Here is a 25,811-nt window from a genome sequence, read left to right as displayed (position 1 = left end):
TGGTAACGCCACTGAGCAGAAAAATCAAGACTCCCAAGCTTTATCACTGTGTTAGTTTTCTGGGGCTGCCATAGCAAAATACCACAGACTGGGTGGCTTAAACAATAAAAATTGATATTCTCATAGTCTGGAGGCTGGAAGTCCAAGATCAAGGTGTCGGCAGGGTTGGTTTCTCTTGAGGCCTCTCCCCTTGGCTTGCAGATGGCCGCCTTCTCACTGTGTCCTCACATGGCCTTTCCTCCGTGCACACACAACCCTGGTGACTCTTCCTCTTCTAAGGAAACCAGTCCTATTGGATTAGGGCCCATCCATATGATCTCATTTAACCTTAGTTACCTCTTGAAAGGCCCTATCTCCAAGTGAGTCACATTTGGACTAACATGGGGGTTAGGGCTTCAGCATATGAATTTGGGGGGTGACACAAGTCAGTTCATGACAATCACGCACTAGCTGATTCCTTAATTAATCTCTTTAAGGGTTCAGTTTCTCCTCAGAAAATAAAGAGGTGAGAGAGGTGATTCCTAGCTTCCCTTCCAGCCCGCAGTTCATTAGGAAATTGACTTCTCTATTGAATGACTAATAAAACTCAGACTTGGAACCGGGTGGTTTTGTCCATCCAGCCACAGCAGAGCTGCGTTTCTTTCATTGCTGGGGTGAGACGCCAAGGCAGGGAGGCTCTGGGACTGGCAGGTGGGTTTACCAGGCGAGCTAATCCACGCAGGGGCCCTGGCACCTTTGCTGACCTCTAGTTCCCTTCTGAACTGTGAGCCTGGCCCTGACTGGATAGCAGGACCAAGCCCACATGTGGAATGTGAGTTGGAGAATGCCCGTGCTTGCTTTCATGTTAACATCTGGGTTGCGTTACCTCACTTCCTACCCGCCACCTCCAAAAGTAGGTGTGGGACTGGTGAGCCACAACGCTATCAAAACACAGGGCGGCCTCACCATGCCCCACTGGCTGGAAGTGGGTGTTTTGTTTTCCCTATTCACGCTCAGAAAACTTCAGCTGCCTGCACTTCACTCCCTTCTTTCAAACCCCATACTGCTGCCACTGAGAATCAAAGGAATAGGAAAAAAGAAATACCTTGGGTTGTTTTTTAATAAAACAGTGGAGGAGGATTGACCTCTCCTGGCATCCTTGAAAGGTGATGAGGTGGAGAGGGTGCAGGCCAGAGGCTCCTGGCTGACCCCGAGGCCTCTTGGGGTTCCACCAATGCTGGTAGAGTCAGAGCATTGAGCCCGGCTGCTTCCACAATGGGACACCCAGGACAGGGGCCCTGGAAATAGAGAGTTGTGTCCTGGGCTGAATTTGAACTTCATGGCTGGCCTCTTTTGTTCCCTCCAGAGTTTTCTAGAAAATGAGAAAAGGCCTCCAATGCATCTTGAGGTGCCTGGATTCCTCCCGGGGTGATGGAACCCTGCTTCCTGTTATGGAGGCTGCTCCAGGCTTGCTTAGCCTTGGACGCACGGCCACAGCTTGGAGCTTTGGGAAGTGCTTCAAGGAGAGGCCCCAGCTCGCCACTGGCGACTCCAAGTTTTCCTTGCCCCGGAGTCAGTGTGCACCCACATTCTTCAGCCAGAGCCTCTCAGACTTCTGTTGGCTCTAAAACCTAGGACAGGAACACATGGCCAACAAACTTTGGCTGCACAGGCAGTGCTGGACAAAGGACAGGGACCCTCCCAGAGAGAGGCCTTGAGACAGGAGCCTTCGCACTGAGACTTAATCTTGGGGCCCCAGTGCTCTCTGGTAGTGGGACAAACTGTGAACTGTGGGTTCTTCAGGCTCCCCCATCTTCATCTTTCACTGACCTTGGGGCAACAAAATGAAGTCAGTTTTGGGAGGCGATGGCCTATGAAGGGGGTAGCGGAGGTAGCTATCAGCCCCCAGTGCAGTCAGTAACACAGGGCACAGTCCATAGGGAGATAAAAAATAATGATAAACCCAATTAAAACTTATTCTGCTTTCTTTTTTAAATTTTATTATTTTTTTTGTACAGCAGGCTCTTATTAGTTACCCATTTTATACATATTAGTGTACATATGTCAGTCCCAATCTCCCCACCCCACCCCCACCACTTCCTCCCCTTGGTGTCCATACGTTTGTTCTCTACATCTGTGCCTCTATTTCTGCCCTGCAAACCGGTTCATCTGTACTGTTTTTCTAAGTTCCACATATTGCGTTAGTATACGATATTTCCTTTTCTCTTTCTGACTTACTTCACTCTGTATGACAGTCTCTAGATCCATCCACGTCTCTACAAATGACCCAATTTCATTCCTTTTTATAGCTGTGTAATATTCCATTGTATATATGTACCACATCTTCTTTATCCATTTGTCTGTCAATGGACATTTAGGTTGCTTCCATGACCTGGCTTGATTAGCTCTAGTAGTTTTCTGGTGGCATCTTTAGGATTCTCTATATATAGTATCATGTCATCTGCAAAGAGTGACAGTTTTACTTCTTCTCTTCCAAGTTGTATTCCTTTTATTTCTTTCCTTCTCTGATTGCCATGGCTAGGACTTCCAAAACTATGTTGAATAACAGTGGCTAGAATGAACATCCTTGTCTGGTTCCTGATCTTCGAGGAAATGCTTCCAGTTTTTCACCATTGAGAATGGTGTTTGCTGTGGGTTTGTCATATATGGCCTTTATTATGTTGAGGTGGGTTCCCTCCATGCCCACTTTTGGAGAGGTTGTGATTCTTTTAATGTGTTGTTGGATTCTGTTTGCTAGTACTTTGTTGAGGATTTTTGCATCTATATTCATCAGTGATATTGGTCTGTAATTTTCTTTTTTTGTAGTATCTTTGTCTGGTTTTGGCATCAGGGTAATGGTGGCCTCATACAATGAGTTGGGGAGTTTTCCTTCCTCTGCAATTTTTTGAAAGCATTTGAGAAAGATGGGTGTTAGCTCTTCTCTAAATGTTTGATGGAATTCACCTGTGAAGCCATCTGATCCTGGAGTTTTGTTTACTGGAAGATTTTTAATCACAGTTTCAATTTCATTACTTGTGATTGGTCAGTTCATATTTTCTGTTTCTTCCTGGTTCAGTCTTGGAAGGTTATACCTTTCTAAGAGTTTGTCTATTTCTCCCAGGGTGTCCATTTTATTGGCATAGGGTTGCTTGTAGCAGTCTCTTAGGATGCTTTGTATTTCTGCAGTGTCTGTTGTAACTTCTCCTTTTTCATTGATTTGAGTCCTCTCCCTCTTTTTCTTGATGAGTCTGGCTAATGGTTTATTTATTTTGTTTACCTTCTCAAAGAACCAGCTTTTAGTTTTATTGATCTTTGCTATTGTTTTCTTTGTTTCTATTTCATTTATTTCTGCTCTGATCTTTATGATTTCTTTCCTTCTGCTAACTTTGGGTTTTGTTTGTTCTTCTTTCTCTAGTTCCTTTAGGTGTAAGATTAGATTGTTTATTTGAGATTTTTCTTGTTTCTTGAGGTAGGCTTGTATAGCTATAACCTTCCCTCTTAGAACTGCTTTTGCTGCATCCCATAGGTTTTGGATAGTCGTGTTTTCATTGTCATTTGTCTCTAGGTCTTTTTTGATTTCCTCTTTGATTTCTTCAGTGATCTCTTGGTTATTTAGTAACATATTGTATAGCCTCCATGTGTTTGTGTATTTTACCTTTCTTTTCCCCTGTAATTGATTTCTAATCTCAAAGCGTTGTGGTCAGAAAAGATGCTTGATATGATTTCAGTTTTCTTAAATTTACTGAGGCTTGATTTGTGACCCAAGATGTGATCTATCCTGGAGAATGTTCCGTGCACACTTGTGAAGAAAGTGTAATCTGCTGTTTTGGGATGGAATGTCCTATAAATACCAATTAAATCTGTCTGGTTTATTGTGTCATTTAAAGCTTGTGTTTCCTTATTAATTTTCTGTTTGGATGATCTGTCCATTGGTGTAAGTGAGGTGTTAAAGTCCCCACTATTATTGTGTTACTGTCGATTTCCTCTTTTATAGCTGTTAGCAGTTGCCTTATGTACTGAGGTGCTCCTATGTTGGGTGCATATATATTTATAATTGTTATATCTTCTTCTTGGATTGATCCCTTGATCATTATGTAGTGTCCTTCCTTGTCTCTTGTAACATTCTTTATTTTAAAGTCTATTTTAACTGATATGAGTATTGCTACTCCAGCTTTCTTTTGATTTCCATTTGCAAAGAATATCTTCTTCCATCCCCTCACTTTCAGACTCTATGTGTCCCTATGTCTGAAGTGGGTCTCTTCAGTAGACAGCATATAGATGGGTCTTGTTCTTGTATCCACTGAGCGAGCCTGTGTCTTTTGGTTGGAGCATTGAATCCTTTCATGTTTAAGGTAATTATCGATATGTATGTTCCTATTACCATTTTCTTAATTGTTATGGGTTTGTTTTTGTAGGTCCTTTTCTTCTCTTGTGTTTCCCACTTAGAGAAGTTCCTTTAGCATTTGTTGTAGAGCTGGTTTGGTGGTGCTGAATTCTCTTAGCTTTTGCTTGTCTGTAAAGCTTTTGATTTCTCCATCGAATCTGAATGAGATCCTTGCTGGGTAGAGTAATCTTGGTTGTAGGTTCTTCCCTTTCATCACTTTAAGTATATCATGCCACTCCCTTCTGGCTTGTAGAGTTTCTGCTGAGAAATCAGCTGTTAACCTTATGGGAGTTCCCTTGTATGTTATTTGTCATTTTTCCCTTGCTGCTTTCAATAATTTTTCTTTGTCTTTAATTTTTGCCAATTTGATTACTATGTGTCTCGGCGTGTTTCTCCTTGGGTTTATCCTGTATGGGACTGACTGCGCTTCCTGAGCTCTGGTAGCTATTTCCTTTCCCATGTTAGGGAAGTTTTCAACTATAATCTCTTCAAATATTTTCTCTTGTCCTTTCTCTCTCTCTTCTCCTTCTGGGACCCCTATAATGCGAATGTTGTTGCCTTTAATGTTGTCCCAGAGGTCTCTTAGGCTGTCTTCATTTCTTTTTTTTTTTTTATTCTGTTCCGCAGCAGTGAATTCCACCATTCTGTCTCCAGGTCACTTATCCGTTCTTCTGCCTCAGTTATTCTACTGTTGATTCCTTCTAGTGTATTTTTCATTTGTTATTGTATTGTTCGTGTCTGTTTGTTTGTTCTTTAATTCTTCTAGGTCTTTGTTAAACATTTCTTGCATCTTCTCGATCTTTGCTTCCACTCTTTTTCCAAGGTCCTGGATCATCTTCACTACCATTATTCTGAATTCTTTTTCTGTAAGGTTTCCTGTCTCTGCTTCATTTAGTTGTTTTTCTGGGGTTTTATCTTGTTCCTTCATCTGGTACATAGCCCTCTGCCTTTTCATCTTGTCTATCTTTCTGTGAATGTGGTTTTTGTTCCACAGGCTGCAGGATTGTAGTTCTTGCTTCTGCTGTCTGCCATCTGGTGGATGAGGCTATCTAAGAGGCTTGTGCAAGTTTCCTGATGGGAGGGACTGGTGGTGGGTAGAGCTGGCTGTTGCTCTGGTGGGCAGAGCTCAGTAAAACTTTAATCCACTTGTCTGCTGATGGGTGGGGCTGGGTTCCCTCCCTGTTGGTTGTTTGGCCTGAGGTGACCCAACACTGGAGCCTACACAGCTCTTTGGTGGGGCTAATGGTGGACTCTGGGAGGACTCACGCCAAGGAGTACTTCCCAAATCTTCTGCTGGCAGTGTCCTTGTCCTCAGAGTGAGACACAGCCACCCCCCCACACACCGCCTCTGTAGGAGACCCTCCAACACTAGCAGGTAGGTCTGGTTCAGTCTCCAAGGGGTCACTGCTCCTTCCCCTGGGTCCTGATGCACACACTACTTTGTGTGTGCCCTCCAAGAGTGAAGTCTCTGTTTCCTCCAGTCCTGTCAAAGTCCTGCAATCAAGTCCCACTAGACTTTGAAGTCTGAATCCCTAGGAATTCCTCCTCCAGTTGCTGGACCCCCAGGTTGGGAAGCCTGACGGGGGGCTCAGCACCTTCACTCCAGTGGGTGGACTTCTGTGGTCTAAGTGTTCTCCAGTCTGTGAGTCACCCACCCAGCAGTTATGGGATTTGATTTTATTGTAATTGCGCCCCTCCTACCGTCTCATTGTGGCTTCTCCTTTGTCTTTGGATGTGGGGTATCTTTTCTGGTGAGTTCCAGTGTCTTCCTCTCAATGATTATTCAGCAGTTAGCTGTGATTGCGGTGCTCTCGCGAGAGGGAGTGAGAGCACGTCCTTCTACTCCGACATCTTGAACGGATCGTCATTCTGCTTTTAATCATCACCGCCCACTGGCGTTCCGAACTTCAGTGCCAACCTGGCCCACGGGAGGGGTCCTCACTCACGGCCTCCACCTCCCCAGGGTGCATCCCTGTGCCGGTCTGCAGCTTCACCAGGCTCGGCGGTGAGATTCTAGAAAGGGGAAAGGACTTGGACCTCCCAAAGAGAAGGGAGGCTCAAGGCTCCTAAATCAGGACACAAGCTGTTAGAGGGCTCAGCCTGAGGCCGAGAGGAGAGGCCTGCGGTCGCCATCACAGTCCCCACTCTCTGTCTATCCAGGACACAGAGTGTCCTCGGGCCAGGAGGCCGGAGACTCAGGGGGCCAGGCGGGTGGGGAGAGGGGACATGCGTGGGGGGCTGGCAGACCGCTCCTTGCCAAGGCTGTAGCCACTCAGAGGCGACCGGAGATGGTTTGCACAAGGCACAAAATTAGGTGCCTTAGTGAGTATCCTAAAGCTCAGGGCTCAGTCTGACCCCAGCGGACAGGAAAAGCCTCAGAACATAAGCCCAGGCTTCAGAGCCCCAACCTCCCAGCAGCAGTGCTCCATTCTCCATCCTGTGAGTCGGTCCCCAGTTCTGGCTTGGTGGTCCCTGCTTTGGAACAAAAGCATCCCTGGAGAAGGGGGCTTACATGCATGGTTTGGAGGTGGTCTAGCATGATGGTTAAGAGGCACTTACTGTATCTGAGACGCTAGATGGTTAAGAGACACTTACTGTATCTGAGACTCTAGATGGTTAAGAGACACTTACTGTATCTGAGACTCTACTTTCTCATCTGTGAAATTTGGATGACATGGTAGCTGCCTCCTAGGGGTGCTGTGAGGACCGAATGTCCATAAAGGGCTTGCACAGGGCCCCTAGAGACACGATAAGTGCTCTGAAAGTCTGCCTGTGAATTTCCCAGCACTGAACACTGGGCCTGTCATATAGTAAATGCTCAATAAATACCGGATGAATGACTGGATCCTGTGAACTACGCACAATTCATTTCATCTCTCAGAAGGTGCCAGCATTACCGGCAGAGTTCAGTTAGCACATAAAGGAAGCATATGGTAAAATACAGGCCTGTATTAGGACTCAAATAAGCAGAGGGGATGGCTTGAAGTTACCTCTAGAGACATCCCGGATGGGTTGAAGGCGCACCCTGCCCAAGGGCTGCTGGCCTTCCCCTGCATGTTGGAGCTGGGTGACTTTCCCCCTGCTGAACTTCAGGCCCTTCTAGGACTTCCTTTGTGATCCTCCCGGACCGGGGCACGAACCCGTGTCCCCTGCATCGGCAGGCGGACTCTCAACCACTGCGCCACCAGGGAAGTCCTTCTTCTAGGACTTTCTTGATGGCTCTTCCCATCTTACCTGTGTGTGTTTTTACATAGATCCAAAGATATGTTAGTCATGGCTGATGTACAATGCACATCCAGTGTCCAGCTTCATCGCGGTTTCCTTCAGCCCAGAGACACCCAGGAAGACAAATGTCATCCTCCCGAAGGCCAGCCCCCTTCCTGCCTGCTCTGACCTCTTCTAGCTCCCCTGAAGAGAGGCTTGCTTTCTGCTGGGACTCCCACCCTAACGATGATCATTGCTGTGAGGATGTCTCATAGTTCTTGGCACTCACTTGGTGCCAGGCCCTGTTTGAGCACTTTACATGAACTACCTCATTTATGCATCCGCTCGACAACCGTGGCAGGTAGATCGAGTATCATGTCTGCCCTCGGCTTGTCTGTTTGTCGGCTGACCTCGGTGACCCTCCCAGCCCCTAAGTCCGTAAGAATTACGACCTGTGACTGAGGTGTCGACTGAGGTGTCCTGCCGTTGCTAAGGACGGGCAAACAAACAGCTGAGGATTCCTGGAAGCGTTATACCTTATCTCAAAGGAATGAATTGTTAGAAGCATAAAGGAAAGCAGGGTAAGGTATCTGGATGAAAGGCTGCAGTTTCAGAACCCTTCCCCAAATTCCAGATCTCCCCGCTTGGGCTCACTTAAGTTGGTCCACGTTTTCACTCCGTAAGACTGATCGTGTATTCATCCATTCCAAAAACAGTCTTGGCATACACCTAACATGTGGGAGGTGCTGTCTTAGTTATTGATCACCCAGTAAACCAGACAAATACAGCTCTGCTCTTTGGCACTTAAAATCTAGCAGAGGAGACAGACATTAAATTGTGAATTAGCTTAACTATAATTGTCAAGAAGGCTAGGAAGGAGATGTAGAGGGAGTGATAGACTGTGTAAGTGGGCACCGACCCCCATCGGAGGGAAGCGCCGTTGGGTCTAGGATTGGAAAGATGAGTGGGACCAGCCAGGCCAAAGGGCCTCTGTATATAATAGGCTTCAGTGTGAAATGAGACTTACTGTGTGACATGGTCAAGAAAGTTAGGTAGCCATGGAAACTGAAAGAAGGCCGTGCCCTTGGAGGTCGGAGAACAGGGAGGAGAGAGACACGTGATTAGGATGAAGAGGGGAGTAGTGGAGCAATGGGAAACCATGGACGTGTTCTAGGGGAGGAATGCGCTTGGGTGTTTTTCAAATGTCACTCTGGCCTCTGCGTGGAGAATGGGTCAGTGAAGGCAAGAGGAGAGGCAACAGGAGGTGAGGAGAGCTGGTTCAGGTGAGAGGTGATGGTGCCTGGGACGAGAGGGTAAGGATGGATGGAGCTGGAGGGAGGAGGGCACGTCGGAGAGAGACTTGGGAGATAAAATCTACGGAGGAAGATTCTGACGGGATGTGGGGGGATGAGAGAGAAGGCGATGCTGAGGATTGCACCCAGATTTCTGGCTTGTCTAACGGAATAGATTCGGGATCGGCAAACTACAGCTTGCAGTCCAGACCCATCCCTCTGCCTATTTTTGTATATATGGTTTTATGGGCACACAGCTGTGTCCTATCATTTACATATTGTGATGGCTGCTTTCACGCTACACGGTGTGCTGCCCCTGGGACAGATGGTAGTGGCTTTAGCTGAAATAGGGAACGGGGAGGGGGGGAGGTAGAGCACAGCTTTAGGTGGAGAGAGAAAAGAGGACAAGTTAGATCTGGGGTCTCCGAGGTGCCCGGTGGGACAGGCAGCTGGCTGTATGGGTCTCAGAAGAGAGTTCTGCGGGGGGAGGACAGCAGGGGGCGCTGTGGGAGGAGATGGCATCAGGATCTGGAACCTGGGGGCAGGAGGTGTGGCGAGGGGAAAAGGGTCCAGGAAGGAGTCAGCGGATTCTACCGTTTTAAGGCCTTTTGCTGCATCCTTCCAAGTGTCTGATCTAAGAGCAGCCCCCCCTGGTGGGCACATGGGCAGCAGAAGCAGATTCTGCTGTGCTGCCCAGAGGGCTCAGTGCACAGGCTTCTAGGGCCCCAGGATGCCTGCGGTGGGGTGGGGGAGGGGGACCGAATACAGAAGACCATGCCGGGCACGATGCCTGCGGCACACAGTAGGCTCTCAGCGATGCTGCGGGATCTGTGTCGCCGGCAGGACCCCCTGCCTTGGGGAAATGGGGACTGAGGGCAGTACAGAGGGGCATCAACCTGCCTTCCCCTCGTGGCGATCTTGCCTTCCTTTCTCTCCACAGCTGCGCCTGAACGGGGGCCGAAACCCCTATGAGGGCCGAGTGGAGGTGCTGGTGGAGAGGAACGGGTCCCTCGTGTGGGGGACAGTGTGCGGCGAGAACTGGGGCATCGTGGAGGCCATGGTGGTCTGCCGGCAGCTGGGCCTGGGGTTTGCCAGCAACGCCTTCCAGGTGAGAAATCCTTGAGGGCCTTGAACCCTCCATCCAGTCTGATCCTGCCCATCTCTCGTCAGTCCCCATCTTCCATGAGCCCCAGGAGACAGACAGCCATGGGCTCTGAGGAAAAGCCTTATCCCGGCTCCCACGCTGCTCTCCACAGCCCTGAGTCCTTGGGTGGGTCACGTGCTCTCTGGACTCTGGTTTCACGGTCTCAGCTCTGCGTGCTGGGATTCGCACTGTGCCAAGGGCTCCTCCCTGGCCATCCCGATGTGCCTTTTGCAGACGGAAGCCACTCAGTCCTGTGGGGCAGTGAAGACCGCCCAGCCCAACCCCCCAGACGCCTTAGCTCACCCGGAACATGCTTCCCCACGGTGTCCACGTCCAGGCATCCTCTCCGTGGTTGGCTGGTAAATCCCCAGGCCTTGTCCAGGGCCCTTTCACAGCCACTGCACCCTCCTCCCCACCGGCCCTTCCTTACAGAGAGGGACTCAGCTGAGGGCAGTTAAGCTCCTGCCCCTATCAGAAGAAAGACAAAATCATTGCTTTCTGGACCCCATCCTATGGGGGAACATTGTCAGAAAGAGGCTGGGGGCCGGAGAAGCAGGAGCCTAGAGGCTCCGGGTCTGTTCCCAACCGGAGCCCTACCAGCCGGCTGCGCAATGATCTGGGGCAAAGCGGCCACCCTTCTATGCCTCCCCGTGACGTGGAATGAAGAGTCCCAGGTCCTCAATATCCTGGCTCTAAACACTCTTCCTTCAGCTTCTCCCAGAACAAGAAAATGTCTGAAGCTCCCCCATCCTGCTTTGCTAACCCTGATTTCAGCCCCTGTGCCCAGGTGGCCTGCTCGGGGAAGGGGTTTCTTAGGAAGGGATGTGGGAGAACTCAGGCAGCCTTGCTGAGCCTGACTGCCTGCTGGGGGCTGCCCAGGGCCCAGGGTAGGTGCTGGGCATCCAGAAGGGGCAGGCCTCTGGTACCCGGGGCCCTCTGGGAGCCTGGCTTCGCAGGGCCATGTAATGTTTCTGCTAATACTGCTTATGACAAGCTAGGGCTTGTCATAAGATACCCGTCGGCTCGTTCCTAAGATACCTGGGCCTCACAGCTGAGGCTGTGAACGGGCCTGCCCCTGATATCAGTCCCAGATCTGCCCCTGATTGCAAGCCCTATCCCCTCCCGAGGCCCCAGTTTTCTCTCTAGAGGATAAGGGTGTGTAGTCAGGTTCTTTAGAGAAACAGAACCAATGAGATTTATGAACATGGAACTAACTATTGACATATGTGAATAGATTTCTTCTCTCCTGCCAATTCTGATCAATTGGCAGTGTATTCCTGGAGCTGTGTTGAGAAGGATTCTGAGAGCACAGTCAGGCTTAGAGGAGAGTGCTGTGATTGATTAGTAATGTCTGCCCCGGGCTCAGGGAAAGGGAGTGGGTAGCAGGAGCTGCCATTCCTGACACACAACATTGAACACACCCTTAGCTGTGCTTTCCAGAAGGGGGGAGGGGCAGAATCCAGTGTGAGGGTCTCACTCGCACCGCCACCAACAGACTGCATGACTTGGGTAAGTGACTCTTTGTGCCTTGGCTGTCTCCATCTGAATAATGGGATCATAAAGGCCTGGGACTTTTGTGAGGCTGAAATTTGATAGAATATGGGAAAATGACAATTCTAGGTGACGTACTGCCCATTTTGTTGTTGTTGTTGATTCATCCAGGAGACCTGGTATTGGCACGGAAATATCAACGCCAACAAGGTGGTCATGAGCGGAGTGAAGTGCTCAGGAACAGAGCTGTCCCTGGCGCACTGCCGCCACGATGGAGAGGACTTGGCCTGCCCCGAGGGCGGGGTACAGCACGGGGCTGGAGTTGCCTGCTCAGAAAGTGAGAGCTCCTGGGTGTCATAGCCCACCCTCCCTGCCAGGCTCCAGTAGGGGATCAGAGTCTCACTGATTCTTCCTTGCAAGGCTCTGAGCCATCTGTTATGAGCCGAGCAAAAGAGGAAAGCAGAGATGGATTCTTGTTAAGTGGAAGAGTCGGGGCCAAGAGGAACTACCCACACCCGCAACCTGGAATCTTGCCCGATGACGGTGGAGAGGAAGGCAGGAGGGAGGACTTGGGAGTCTAGGAGCCTTGGGTTCAAAGGCCGGGTCACTGTAGATTATTTAAGTGGCCTTAGGCGAATTTAGTGACTAAGAACTTGTTCTTCTGGGGAACATGCTTCTGGGTTAACAGGTGAAGCACACGCTAAGTGCTTGGTGAGTGTCAGCTTCCTTCCTTCCGCCCTGCTCCACACATAATTTCCTGGGACTTCCCTGGCGGTTCAGTGGTTAAGACTCCATGCTCCCAATGCAAGGGGCACGGGTTCGATCCCTGGTCAGGGAACTAAGATCCCGCATGCTGTGTGCGGTGTGGCCAAAAGAAAAAGAAAGATCATTTCCTGCCTGTTTTCACACCCTGGGGGTGATTTAGCCTCCTGGTGACTCCCTGGGAATCCTGGAGAGCTTGACAATATAGAAGGGAAGCCCATCCCACCCCTCCCCCACCCCAGCCAGGATTCAGAATGACCATCTCAGTATGTTCCCTTCCATGCTGAGAGGACCCATTGACAGCACTGCAGGCATGTTATTCTCTGGATCCCCCCCGTCCTTGCCTTATCATATGATTCCCTTGTGAATCTGGGAGGTAGGAGAGGCCTGGAGTCTGGCCAGAGAACTCCAGACCAGACCCTGCCTGCCACTATTAGCTGATCTTGGCCAAGTTAGTTAACTGCTGTAATCCACAGTCTTTGTTGTTTTTCCTAGAAACTGGAAATTAGATTGTCGTTGTGACAACAAATACACACAAGCCCTTAAGAAACAGTGATGCACTGTTGTTTACCATCACAGAGAACTGGGGAGAAGATTAAACTTGAACTCAGTCACTTCTCCCATCAGCCCCTTTTAGACCCACTCAGCATCTCCTAACCCTTGTAAGGCAGGACTCTCAACTCCAGTGCGAGCTCCTCTGGGCAGACGTCATAAGCTGTCGCATCCTGTCTGAGAGGAGAGAGTGAAGTGACCACCCATACAGCCCTCCAAGGGGAGAACATCCAAGCAAAGTGGTCTCACCCTCATCAGGAGACTTTTCTTAGCTTAATGATTTATTTATATTTATAATATATCATTTTTTCCAAAAGGAAATTAAGCTAATGTAAACCTAAATAAAATTCAAGGTAGCATAAGATTAAAGCAGATTTTTTAAAAAGTAGGTATTGGCAAAAAGGTAGTGGCTCAAAATGGTGCCGAGAGAGGTTAATAAAAAATATGTACTATACAGTCCTATACATTTACTGCTGTAGACTCATATACATTTACTATTGTAATTATACAGTGAGCTTCCTAGCAGCCAAAGGGAAGAGGGAAACCTGGTCATTAATATAATTCACAGTATGCAATAGAAACAAACCCATGAGTCAAAGAGAAGTCCACTATTCTAGATACTGAGATCAAAAGGAACTTCTCATTATGGGACTGAGAGTTATGAGATCAACAATGCCCGCCATATCCTCACGGCAGACAAAAATTGACTTTCATGGGGCTATTGCTCAGAGAACCCCTCAGCTTGGACTGAAGGTATCAGTCAGAGCCTGCAGAGGGGCAAAAGTTATTGGGGCCAGGAACACTGATCTGGCTTAATACTTTATTCAGAAAGAGAAAGTATATTCTTCAGGCAACCCTTTGTAATTTTTCTCATCCAACCAATTACATCCTAAACCTGGAAGTTCTCCCTGATATCACTCTGTCTTCCTCATCATACCCCCCAGAGTCGAGCCATCTGGATTTTTACCTTTCCATAGTCTCTCAACTCCCTTTACCTTCTTGCATCCCACTGTCCATCCTCTACACTGAGTTACCACAGAGGCTCCTCCCTGGGACCTCCCATTGCTTCCCTTCCCTGAAGCCAGGGTCAGTGCTGGTCCCCCGCTTGTGCTACCTCATGTTCCAGCCCCGTGCAAGCTTTCCCACCGACTTAAGTGAACGCAGGGTCTTGCACAGGCACGTGTTGTCCAGCCTCATATCAAGCCGCCTTCCCTGCCCACCCCTCCTCAGTACACGCAGGGCTTGGTCCTCCTTCATGCCTCAGGGGCCTGGCATGTGCTACTGAGATTAGCATCTTAGAGCAGTTCCCTCTAACCTCTGCTCATCCTCCATGGAACAACTAAAATGCAACTCCCTCCAAGGAAGTCTTTCCTAGAGTCCGCCTGCTGATGCAGGGGACACGGGTTCGTGCCCCGGTCCGGGAAGATCCCACATGCCGCGGAGCGGCTGGGCCCGTGAGCCATGGCTGCTGAGCCTGCGCGTCCAGAGCCTGTGCTCCGCAACGGGAGAGGCCACAACAGGGAGAGGCCCGCGTACCGCAAAAAAAAAAGTGTGCCCAGGACACTCAGTGCCAGCAATGCTGCATCCCGGTCTGTGCCCTCCAAGAGGAAATCGTTCTCAGCATATGGGAGCCTCCCTACCCCTCATCCCATATGAGTGCCCTTTCACTCCCCTGTGGTTCCACACCCAGTCCCTGCAGGTAGGTTTGCTCTCTAGAGGCGGCGGGGCCCCATCACTGAAAATCTACTGGGCTCCATGTGCAGCCTGGGGACCATGGGAAGGAGATGCAGACAAGCGAGGAGTGGTCCGGGCATTGGTGAACTTGAGCGCAGCCAAGCTCACAGATGACACCCACTTCAGAAATTTACAAGCGACCTGTCAGGAAATAAAAGATGGATGGGTCTTGTAAACGATTCACATACAACATTTTTGTGAATTGAAGTACACCAGAAATGTTCAATGCAATCTCACTTCTAAAGGGAAACTTACAGTTAATCCCTTGGTCAATACAGTCTCACTTTTAAAGGAAAAATTTAGTTAATCCTTTGGTAAAGAAGCTAATCCTTCTAATACAATTGTTTAGCATAGACTATAGCCATTGGTGACTTTTTTTTTAACATCTGCTATGTGCAACACACTAATTGAGTAAGTCAGGCTTGTTTTGTTTTGTTTTTTAATTAATTTATTTAATTTATTTATTTTTGGCTGCATCGGGTCTTCGTTGCTGCCCGCGGGCTTTCTCTAGTTGCGGCGAGCGGCAGCTACTGTTCGTTGCGGTGCGTGGGCTTCTCATTGCAGTGGCTTCTCTTGTTGCGGAGCACAGGCTCTAGGCGCGCGGGCTTCAGTAGTTGTGGCGCACCGTCTCAGTAGTTGTGGCTCGCAGGCTCTAGAGCTCAGGCTCAGTAGTTGCGGCGCACGGGCTTAGTTGCTCTGCGGTGTGTGGGATCTTCCCAGACCGGGGATCAAACCCGTGTCCCCTGCATTGGCAGGTGGATTCTTAACCACTGCGCCACCAGGGAAGTCCCCAAGCTTGTTTTAAAAGAGGTACCTGGGGGAGAACGCTCATGTAGAGCAACGAGTGCGAGTGGAAACTGGTAGAACCTGATATACATCGGAGCCTTGAAAGTATGCAACCCTGCCCCCCAGCAGTTTCATTTATAGAAATATATTCTAAAGACATAAAGTTACATACACAGATTTACTACAGGATGTTTATCACAGCTTCATCTTTAACTGAAAGGTTCCAGGCAACCCTTGTATCTAAAAGTATGGGATAGGGTTATGAATTAAATATTATGGAGCCATGAAATGGATGTTTATTAACAAAGGAATATGTCAAGTTATGCTTTAAGGGAAACAGTATGAGCAGACTATAAATCTACATACAATATTACACATGGTGGAAAATACATTTGTATCATTCCCAGAAGGATCAGACCAAGGTATTAAGAGTGTTCTCTCTCTGCGTAGCACAATTTCATTGTTTTTGTATGCTTTTTATTATGGAAAATCTCAAGCCACTCAAAAGGAGAGAAAATAATATAACGAAGCCATTACCCACGTTGAACAACCGTCAATATTTTGCGTACAAGCACTGGGACCTGCAGAGGCGTCCAGGACGACTCTCAGAGAAGGGGGAGAGGAACTGTGGGCAGCGATCCACAAGGAAGGTGACCTGGAGGGGGGACACCAGGAGCCAGTTCTAGACGGTGGGGCTCGGCAGAGATGGAGGCTAGTGCCGGTTCAGGAATCAGAAGGAACCTCCTCAGGAAGGGGGGAGGGGTCTCTGGCCTTGTCTGAACCCTGTGTCTGCCTCCCCAGCCGCCCCCGACCTGGTCCTCAGCGCAGAGATGGTACAGCAGAGCACCTACCTGGAGGACCGACCCATGTTCATGCTTCAGTGCGCCATGGAGGAGAACTGCCTCGCGGCCTCGGCTGCCAGCACCAACCCCACCACGGGCTACCGGCGGCTCTTGCGCTTCTCCTCCCAGATCCACAACAATGGCCAGTCTGACTTCCGACCCAAGAACGGCCGCCACGCGTGGATCTGGCATGACTGCCACAGGTGAACCCTCCCTGCCAGCGCCATAGGCTGCGCCAGCCCGAGGCACCCAGATGGGGTTCAGAATCACAGGGTCACTTAGGGATAGCCGAGAGGCCACACGGTCCCGGGGGTGGGGTTCTCCTCAGCTGGAGGGATGGCTCACTGGCCTCCCACATTTGCAGAGGCCATTCTCTCTTCCCAGGGGGCCCTGGCCCACCTCCTCTTCCCCGAGTCCGCTCTCTCTCTTGGCTCCAAAGTCTCTACCGTTTGGAGACAAACTTTGTTTTGAGAACCCCGTGCCCTTCCATTGACCCTCAGTCGACAGTTTTCAAGTGTGTCCACAGCCAGTTCGCGCTCTGCAGGGTGCTTGGTGTTTTGCAGTTGTTGGATTCTGAATTCGTTTAGGAATGTACTTTAAGTACCAGTATAAGTTTTAAACATCTCTACGAAGGTGGTGGGTGTGGAGACAGGAGTTCTAGGCCAGGAGTCATGAGGCCTGGTCTCTCGACCCAGCTGTACCTCTAACCAGTTGCATGATGTCAGGCCAGCTGGGCCACGTCAGCTGGGACTGCTAATACCCCTTCCAGCCCTCGGTCTGTGGCTCTGTTCCCAGTGCTATATAAATCACGGACAAGAACAGAGTGCAATCCCAGAGGCAGCCCTAGCTGGAGCCAACAGAAGCCTCCCTGTTCATCTCCCCGCCTTCCCCCTTCTTTCTGTCCCTTTGCCTTGATTCCTACCCTAATCCTGAACCGGCTGCCAGTGATGGTTCTCATTTTCCTGCTCAGACCTGAGCTGGGCAGGTGGAGGGAGCAGAGTGAGTACAGTTTTGAAAATGAAGGGAGGGAGACCCCTGCCATTCAACCTGGCAGCCACGCCCTGCCCCCCACCGTGAGGGGCCACAGACTCGGGCACGGGGAGTGTGGTCTCTAGGCTCAGAATCAGGAGCTTTTGCACCAGGTCCCTGCTTCTCAGAGCGGGGCCCGAGGGCTGGCAGCCTCTGCAGTCAGTGCTGAATCCAGTGTCCTTGGCAGATTCACAGCACAATCTGCGTGTTAACAGGTCACCAGGGGACTGTGTGCACAGCAGTCCGAGAGGCCCCAGTCTGGCTGACCACCAGGCTCTAAGACGTGATGATCACAGTTAGGGACATATGAACTAACATCTACTGAGCCCCTTCTAAGTGCCAGAGCAGGGAACCCTCGTTTTCCTGAGTCTGGAAACGGCGGCTCTGCATTCATGGGACTAGCGCCAGGTGAAGTCGTGGAGCAGGGACCCCGACTCGGGGCCTCTCTGACTCCCAAGCCTGCGTTCTGCCTGGTACCTCCGCCCAATCTTCATCAGAAATCTGTGTTGTGCGGCTTTTTCATGTCATAACTGACGGCCTAGTCACATTCGAATCTGTTTGGGGATAGAGTTGTTTAACCCATTTCAAAAGAAAGGACTGTGGAGGGCTTCCCTGGTGGTCCAGTGGCCAAGACTCTGTGCTCCCAATGCTGGGGGCCCGGGTTCAATCCCTGGTCGGGGAAGATCCCACATGCGTGTCACAACTAAAGATCCCGGACGCCGCAACTAAGACCAGGCACAGCCAAATAAATAAATAAATAAAAGGAGTATGGTAGAACTCAGGGGAGCTGATATTCCTTTATAGTTGACCCTTGAACAACACGGGTTTGAACTGCACGGGTCCACTTATACGTGGATTGTTTTCAATACATATTGTACCTCACTATATGCATTTTCGTTATACAGCTTTTTTAAAAAATTTATTTAATTTATTTATTTTTGGCTGCGTTGGGTCTTGGTTGCTGCACATGGGCTTTCTGTAGTTGCGGCGAGCAGGGGCTACTCTTCGTTGCGGCGCGCGGGCTTCTCAGTGCGGTGGCTTCTCTTATTGCAGAGCACTGGCTCTAGGCGCGCGGGCTTCAGTAGTTGTGGCACGCGGGCTCAGTAGTTGTGGCTCACGGGCTCTAGAGCACAAGCTCAGTAGTTGTGGCACACGGGTTTAGTTGCTCCACGACATGTGGGATCTTCCCGAACCAGGCTCGAACCCGTGTCCCCTGAGTTGGCAAGCAGTTTCTTAACCACTGCGCCACCAGGGAAGCCCTATACAGCTTTTAAATTAACTCAGTGTGGGGAAAAGTTTACGTCTGATTAGAGGTTACAATACGTGGAATCAAAAGAATTAGAGCTTGAGTCCCGAATCTATCCAAAGGGTTTCAGCTTCCTGCCCTCGGGTGAGTCATTTATCAACTCCTTTGTTTCTGAGGCAGTGATAGCAGTACTTGGATTTTCAACTTCACGGTCCCGTGCCCCTAACCTCGGCATTGTTCAAAGGTCAACTGTAATTACTATCCGTATGTCCTAAAAGTCCTAATTAGCCAAAAAAGTTTTGGTCTTTATATAGAAGCATGGAGGTCTTCTGCAGGGAGAAAGTCAGAGAGTAAAATTGAAGCCATGACATACGGGTGCCTGATTTCCTTCAGAGAATACGTGGCGGAAGTGCTGCCCTGTGGGCCTACAAGTAGAGGGTAATTGCATCTCTGCCCTGCATGTGGCACTCCATCCAGACATCACACGGTAGGAGTCTCCCTGTGACCTAGGCTTGCCCTCCAAGGAATGGTCTTTTCCCTAAGAATACACGTGGTGACATCATGGAAGTGTTTCTTCTCATCTGGTGCTCCAGGAACCCTGACCCCGTCCTCCCCACCCCTACCCCAGCTTTTCCTGTTTTCTATTTTCTTTCTTTGTTTATAGATGTTGCAATCAATGGTTTGGGAGGGACGGGTGGGAAAGAACATACTGGCTAAGCATATGTTCCTTCAGGCCTGGACCTCCTGGACCATGGCTGAGAACCTCTGACCATAAGGACCCCAGAGGGTATAAGAAACTCTCCACCCCTGGCCTCCAGAGCTCCAGGGGCATTCTCCAGGCTCTGTGGGAGGACCTTTCAACAGGAATCCTGGCCCGAATCTCCGTTGGGTCCCTTTGGGAGTGTGATGAAAGCTGGCCCGTCCTCCACTCAAAAAAATTATTTCTCGATTTAATGTCCTATTTCAGCAGATTTACAGATGCTGAAGCCCTTCTGTGGAGCCAGAATTAAGAAGCCTGGCTCGGAGTAGTGTGTATGGGGAAAACTATAGCTCCCGGTTTACTTGAGACTATGATGAAGAACAGAGCTATGCTCTTTGAAAGCCCTAAGATGAAACAAAGAACGGCCCCCTTGGGAGTCTCCTCCCCAGCCAGACCTAGAGGGAAATGCCCTGCACCATTCTCTCTCATATACATGGCCCTTGGTTGATGATTTTTTTTTTAGCACAAGCCCTCTAGTGTCAGGTATTCTCTCCCTTCTGGGCCCGGGATGGGGGTCCCCGTCCTGCTTCTTGTGTCCCAGGGAGTGGGACCACACCTGCTCCCCTGGCGCACGATGTCACAGCTTTGACAGCTGGGCACAGAGCAACCCGGCGTCTCCTGGCTCTCAGCCCCTGCTCCGTCCCAGGGCTCCCTCTCCCTGCCCCTCACATCTTGGGGAAGCCCGGGAGAGGAGCCGGGAGCTGGAGTGGCAGGGAGGTGACAGCCAGCACAGGTGCCAGCCCTCTGGTCAGGGATGGCCCGGGTACAAAGGGGGGACTTTCCTTCATTCCGCCCCACCCGCTACCATGTGCGGAGCAGCCCCCGTATCAGGTCAGAGCCCCACAGATTCAGTGCGGCCGCTGAGCCAATTTTAGGCCCTTTGTTCCAGCCAGGGGCTGCCTAGCACATGAGGACGGCGGGGCAGAGCAAGCAGAAGGGACCCTGCCCTTTGTGGCCGCACTCCCTGAGGCTGGAACACACCCCAAGATTTCTCTGAAATGGGGATGGGAGCCTTTTCCCAACCACGACTGAGTGCCGGCCAGGACTCTCCATCCTGGAGGCACCGGAAGACTCGTGGCTGGTGTGGGAAACGAAAAAGAGTGAAACATCTCTACAACACACACTGATGCTCAGATCGAAAGTTTTATTTGGGCCCGAGATGACCTAGGGTAACAGAATATACCCAAACCTCCCATCTTGCTCTGGACTAGCTTTGTCATCCACATTTTCACCCAGCACCTCCTGCCTCGGCTAGTACCGTGTCCTAGGATACTGTGATCTGGAGTCTCACGGTAGAAAGCTGTCCTTCCTCTCATCCAGATTACAATGACCTCCCTCTAGTGTCAGGTATTCTCTCCCTCCTTAGACTTCTGGAATTTCTTTGCAAATCTGAGTTTCCTTATCTTTATCCCATGGATCTGGCCCCCTCTTAGACTTCCAAAGTTCAGGACACTCAGCCTGAAAAGAGGAAATTTCCCCTGATCACCAGGGGCCTTCCCAGCAGCCACGATCCATACCCCCTGGGATGTGTGTGCGGGTGGTGGAAGGTGGGCGCCCCTGGGCTCCACAGCCAACCAGCTGGGAGGGAAACGTGGCCCCGGGGCTGATGTCCACGTTTGCCCCAGCGGTAAAGCACAGAGGCTCCCGGACCTCAGCTAGCTAGCAGCGGGAGGCTCCAAACCAGCTGCTTCCCTCCTGATATCCACAGGGGAAAAACTGAGGAGCTGAGGAAGACGACTCTTAAATCGAGTCTGCAGGAAGCCAGGGGAGCGGGAGGAGGTCAGCCTTACAAGAGTCCATCTGTGGACTCTGTCTGAATTTTGTTTAGACAACGGAACATAAACCTATTCCTCTTCAGTCTTTCCAGCCGGTAAACATGACAACATAAACGCGTCTCTGAAAGAGGCAGACGTGTTTTAGGCGATGAGTCAGACCTCATGTCTCACCTTGCTCCAAGAAGCCAAAATAGACTCTTTCAAAGTCATCCCTTCAACTGCCACAAAATGCATCCTTGTGACTGTTCCCTGTGGGCCCCTGGCTCAGCATTCTTTTACCCAGAAACATGAGTGACCTGGGAAAAGCCCAACTTAGGAACTTCTGACATTTTTTTTTAGCACAAGCCCAACACAGGAAGAAGGGAAAAGAGCCTCTGATTTCCTCTCTGAGACCCTGTTCTTTTTTTTTTTTTCCTGCGGCCACTGTTGTGGCCTCTCCCGTTGCGGAGCACAGGCTCCGGACGCGCAGGCTCAGCGGCCACAGCTCACGTGCCCAGCCGCTCCGCGGCATGTGGGATCTTCCCGGACCGGGGCACGAACCCGTGTCCCCTGCATCGGCAGGCAGACTCTCAACCACTGCGCCACCAGGGAAGCCCCTGAAAACCTGTCCTTTTAATTCCCCTCTTCCCCCTGTCCTCTTCTGCTCCCGATCCAGCCGGGGGAGCCTGAAGCCAACCACCTGAGGCCCGGGAGGCGGGGAAGCTGCTGTCCGGGCCTGGGGATAATCGTAGCAATGGTCATGGTGGTGGCAGTAATTAAACACGACTCCATCACTCCTGGGAGTAGTAGCAGTAAGCAGAGAGTTGACAGGTACTAAGCGCTGCTCTGTTCCAAGCCCCATGTTAGGTATTTCTGTGATCTCTCCTACTGCATCCTTACAGAACCCCTGATGGGGGATCATGCTATCGTCCCCTCTCTCCTGCAGAGGGAACTCAGCTCGCATGGAAATGAAACATGTGATTCTGTTCCCCAATGGTACCTTGTTCCTCAGTTTTTCCCCATTTCCCAAATGTCCCTGTCATGACAGAGATAAGTGCCTTGCAGCCGCTTGTGATACATGTGTAGCAGCTTAGGACGGGCCTGGCCACCGAGAGCTTTAGGAAGGCCCCAGGGCAACATGCAGCAGCTGTTTCCCTTGTTTATTCTGCGCCAAACACAGGCCTTTCCAAGGATCTGCATCTGTTCTCAATTCCTCCCAAGTGACCGGATGGCACACCATTAGGTAAACACTCAGGCGAGGGAAGAGCCACGGGGGTGTACAAACTCTCTCCCCCTCTACTCCTTTCCAGGGCCCGCAGGATGTGCCTGCCATCCTCTCCCTCCCACAGGGCCTAAGAGCCCTCTTTTCGCCTCCTTTTTTATTTACTCGATGCCAGGAGCACAGACTTCTGCCTCCGTCACCTGGTTCAGGACACGCGTGGGTCCCACTCATCAGCACCTGCCCTTCCCACCCCTCCTCCCCCTCTGCAGTCTCCCTCCCTCCCTCCCGACCACACTCCCACCTTAAAAGTTTTCAAAAGACGTGGAAGAGTGACTTGCATTTGTCTGCAGGAAATGTCTCAAGTAGGCATGGGCTGTGATAGCCACTTTAGCACCCAGGAAGATGTTACACACATTTACTAAAAATGTCCTAATTTATTGAGCTTATTATTGATGCCGGGCCCTCTCCTCATCAGTTTATCTTACTATTCTCCACAACATCCTGTGCATTACGTGTGTCATTGTTCCCACTTAGGTGATGAGAGAACTGAGGCCTGGGGAGGCACCATGGTTATTAGCTCTATCCCCCCTTTCCTAATGCCCTGTTGCCGCCCACTCCTCTCCCACTGGCCGCCACTTTGGACCACACTGCTCTGCTCATGGTGTCCCCAATGGGAAATCGTCAGCTGGGCCATCGCTTGCAGGCGGCCGTCACTCCAGAGACTGACATCCAGGCCCCCTCTCTCGCCCCCAGGCACTACCACAGCATGGAGGTGTTCACCCACTACGACCTGCTAAACCTCAATGGTACCAAGGTGGCAGAGGGCCACAAGGCCAGCTTCTGCTTGGAGGACACAGAATGTGAAGGAGGTATCTCTGGCGGGGCAAGGTGGTGCTGGGAAGCTTCGGAGGGACTCACGTGCTCCCGTGTGCACTCACCCGGCTGGAAGCTGAGGCCGGTCGCAGGTCTCTGTGTCACCCTGGCCACTGCTGACTCTCCCCGCGACCTTCCTCACTGGGGATCCCGTGACTGTAGCCTGGGGCTGGGGGGTTAGGCAAAGCCTGGCTATAAAGGCACCTGGGTCCCCAGAGTTATACTGACGGGCACTGGTGGGTCCACGTGGCCACCCGGGTAAGGCCCAAACCCTTGAACCTGACACGCAGTCCCCTCCCACTCTGGCTGCTACAGCCTTTTCTCCCTGGGTCCCAACACAAGTGCCCCGCCACACTGGTTCTTACCTCCAGGTTCAAGTTAAACCCTCGCTCTGCGGTTCCCAGACCCTCTCGACTGCCCCAGGCAGAAGCAGCACCGCGCTCACACCCCTAGTCAGCTGCCACGCCTGCACCGTGACCACCTGTGCGCGCACCTGCCATCCTGGCCTGACCAGGCTCTCCCAGGGGAGACTCGATGACCCTTGTCAGCATGGCCGGAGCTTAGAGTAGCGCCCAGATGAGGCAGCCTCTCGATAAATGGGTGCGAATTGTCAGTGGTTGACGTGGCCCCTGACATACCAGGAAATCACACAGCAGATGGGTTTTGAGCACCTACCATATGCCAGACAATGGACTGACCCAGGAAGGGTCAGAGAAACAAGGCAGACCTGAGTCCACATCCAAGTGCAGATTCCCCAGAGGGAGACAAGATGACCCCAGCATCAAGCTCAACAATAAACACCAAAAACTTACCCAGATAAGCACACGCTTCATGCCTAGGCTGATATTCCTTGGAGAGGCCAAGGTGGGCCAAGTGGCCAGGGAAGGCTTCGTGGAGGAGGGAGCAGTGGGTTGTGGGTAGGGAAAGAGGGAGGGATTCCATCAAAAGGAGAGCACGGAAGGGATGGGCTGCTGAGCCCAGGTGAAGCCAGGGTTGTCGGCCTGGGAGAACAGAGAGATGCCGAGGGTGGGGTCTGGGGATGTCACCCGCCCAGCAGGGCTGCTCGGGGCCCTTTGTGGACAGGGTGGCACAGATGGCAGAGGAAGCCTCTTCCGGCAGAGGGGTCATGGGTGCGTGATGACTGGGCTTCCCTCTGCCCCTGCCTTCAGACATCCAGAAGAGTTATGAGTGTGCCAACTTCGGCGAGCAGGGCATCACCATGGGCTGCTGGGACATGTACCGCCATGATATCGACTGCCAGTGGGTCGACATCACCGACGTGCCCCCTGGAGACTACCTGTTCCAGGTGAGGGGCATGAGAAGGGGCTCCAGGCCCCCGCTGATGGGAGGAGGTGTCTCTGCCTTAGCAAGTGGGTGGGTAGCCTCCTTCTGATGTTGCCCAGGCAGAAAACACATGGAGGCCAGGCCATCTAAAGTGCAGAGTCCTACGCCCGGAGGCTGTCGCTGTCCCCCAGGTAACCTAGGTATGTGAGACACGCAGGCCCGTGGGGGACTGCAGACCTCCTGAGACATCAATTCGGTTGACACCTGGTGCTTGCAAATCAAGATGCATCTGAAGGCCAGATTTGGTCCTCAGGCCGGGAATTTGTGCACAGACTCTAAGGCGACCTACACCTCTTGTGTCCTTTGGAGCTGTACTTTCACCTCCACCCCATCTCTCCCAGTGTCCTCACCATGCCTTGCTCTGTGCTGTTAAGGCTAAAAGCGGTCGCACAAAGAGCCATTCACTCCCAAGTGTTTGTGACTTGCCTCTCCCAGAAACGTTTGCCCCATAGAAGGGGATCTGCAGAGGGGGCAATTTTCAATGCAAAGAAATGAATCTATAATGGTAGGCTGTTAGGGACTAGAGACAGCCTTTCCAGTGACTGTCCCAGGACTTCCACATGCGCTGTCCAGGGGGAAGGCCCGCCCTGAGGAGGAACTAAGATGGCTTGGCCTCCCACCTTCCCGCAAATAGCTGCAGGCTCCAGCCAGGGCCCTGACTGGTGGAGGGGCCAAGGGGCACTGTATCCCCACCATCTCCCCTTCTGGGGCACAGATGCACTCCTGCCTGTGGAGGCTTCGTTTCGCCTTCTCATTTTTCCCACATCCCCACCCGTCTTGCTTTCGAGCTTGATGGTTGGGTGGCAAGTGGGCGACCAGAAAGCTGTGTTGAAAGCTTTCCTAAGGGGGCATTCAGCCAGCGCAGGGCCCAGTCACGGTCCCCACCCTATAGACAGTCCTGGGAGGAACCAACACCTGCAGGGAAGTGACCACAGAGGGGTTTTGAAAGTTTCCCTGGTCACTTTCAGAGACTGAAAATCAGACAGCCAAGCGTTTTTCCACCCACAAGCCCAGAACCGCAGACTTGGAGAGGACCGACCGAAGAGCAGAGTGCTCTCTATTTAAAAAATTGAATATCTGTGTCTGTGCACGTACTCCATGCGTGGTGGTGTACGCTTGAGGTCTGCTGTCCCTTTGCCTGGGGGACGTGTAGCATCGTGTATTCTGACAATGTCTATTTAATAACTGCGGCTCCTTGAAGATCGGTGATGGGCCAGAAACTGCCTACACCCTGTGAACCCCTGGTCTCATGTAATCCCCCAGGGATGAGTGTTACCATTACCCGCATTTCACAGCCAGGCCAACCCAGGTCACATGAGTCCATATTCTGTGTTCTTGACTCCTAAACTATACAAGTAGCAAATTAGGGGCATGTTCATGGAAAAGACTGTCCCTTGTGATAGATGTGGAGCT

General features: G+C 51.1%; 1 protein-coding gene across 1 annotated transcript in view; it reads left to right on the top strand.

Moving 5' to 3' along the window:
* LOXL2 (lysyl oxidase like 2) overlaps positions 1-25,811 on the top strand; it is a 100,046-nt gene that overhangs the window by 70,109 nt on the left and 4,126 nt on the right. The window contains exons 8-12 of the mRNA XM_024747779.1: positions 9,800-9,967; positions 11,666-11,831; positions 16,130-16,373; positions 22,935-23,050; positions 24,224-24,360. Of these exons, the coding sequence (XP_024603547.1) occupies positions 9,800-9,967; positions 11,666-11,831; positions 16,130-16,373; positions 22,935-23,050; positions 24,224-24,360 (831 nt within the window). The remainder of the gene's footprint in view (positions 1-9,799; positions 9,968-11,665; positions 11,832-16,129; positions 16,374-22,934; positions 23,051-24,223; positions 24,361-25,811) is intronic.

Source organism: Neophocaena asiaeorientalis, unplaced genomic scaffold (assembly GCF_003031525.2).
Source record: "Neophocaena asiaeorientalis asiaeorientalis breed wild unplaced genomic scaffold, Neophocaena_asiaeorientalis_V1.1 scaffold429, whole genome shotgun sequence".
NCBI lineage: Eukaryota > Metazoa > Chordata > Mammalia > Artiodactyla > Phocoenidae > Neophocaena > Neophocaena asiaeorientalis.
Note: the sequence above shows the minus strand (reverse complement) of the source record. Positions and strands in the feature narration are given on the sequence as shown.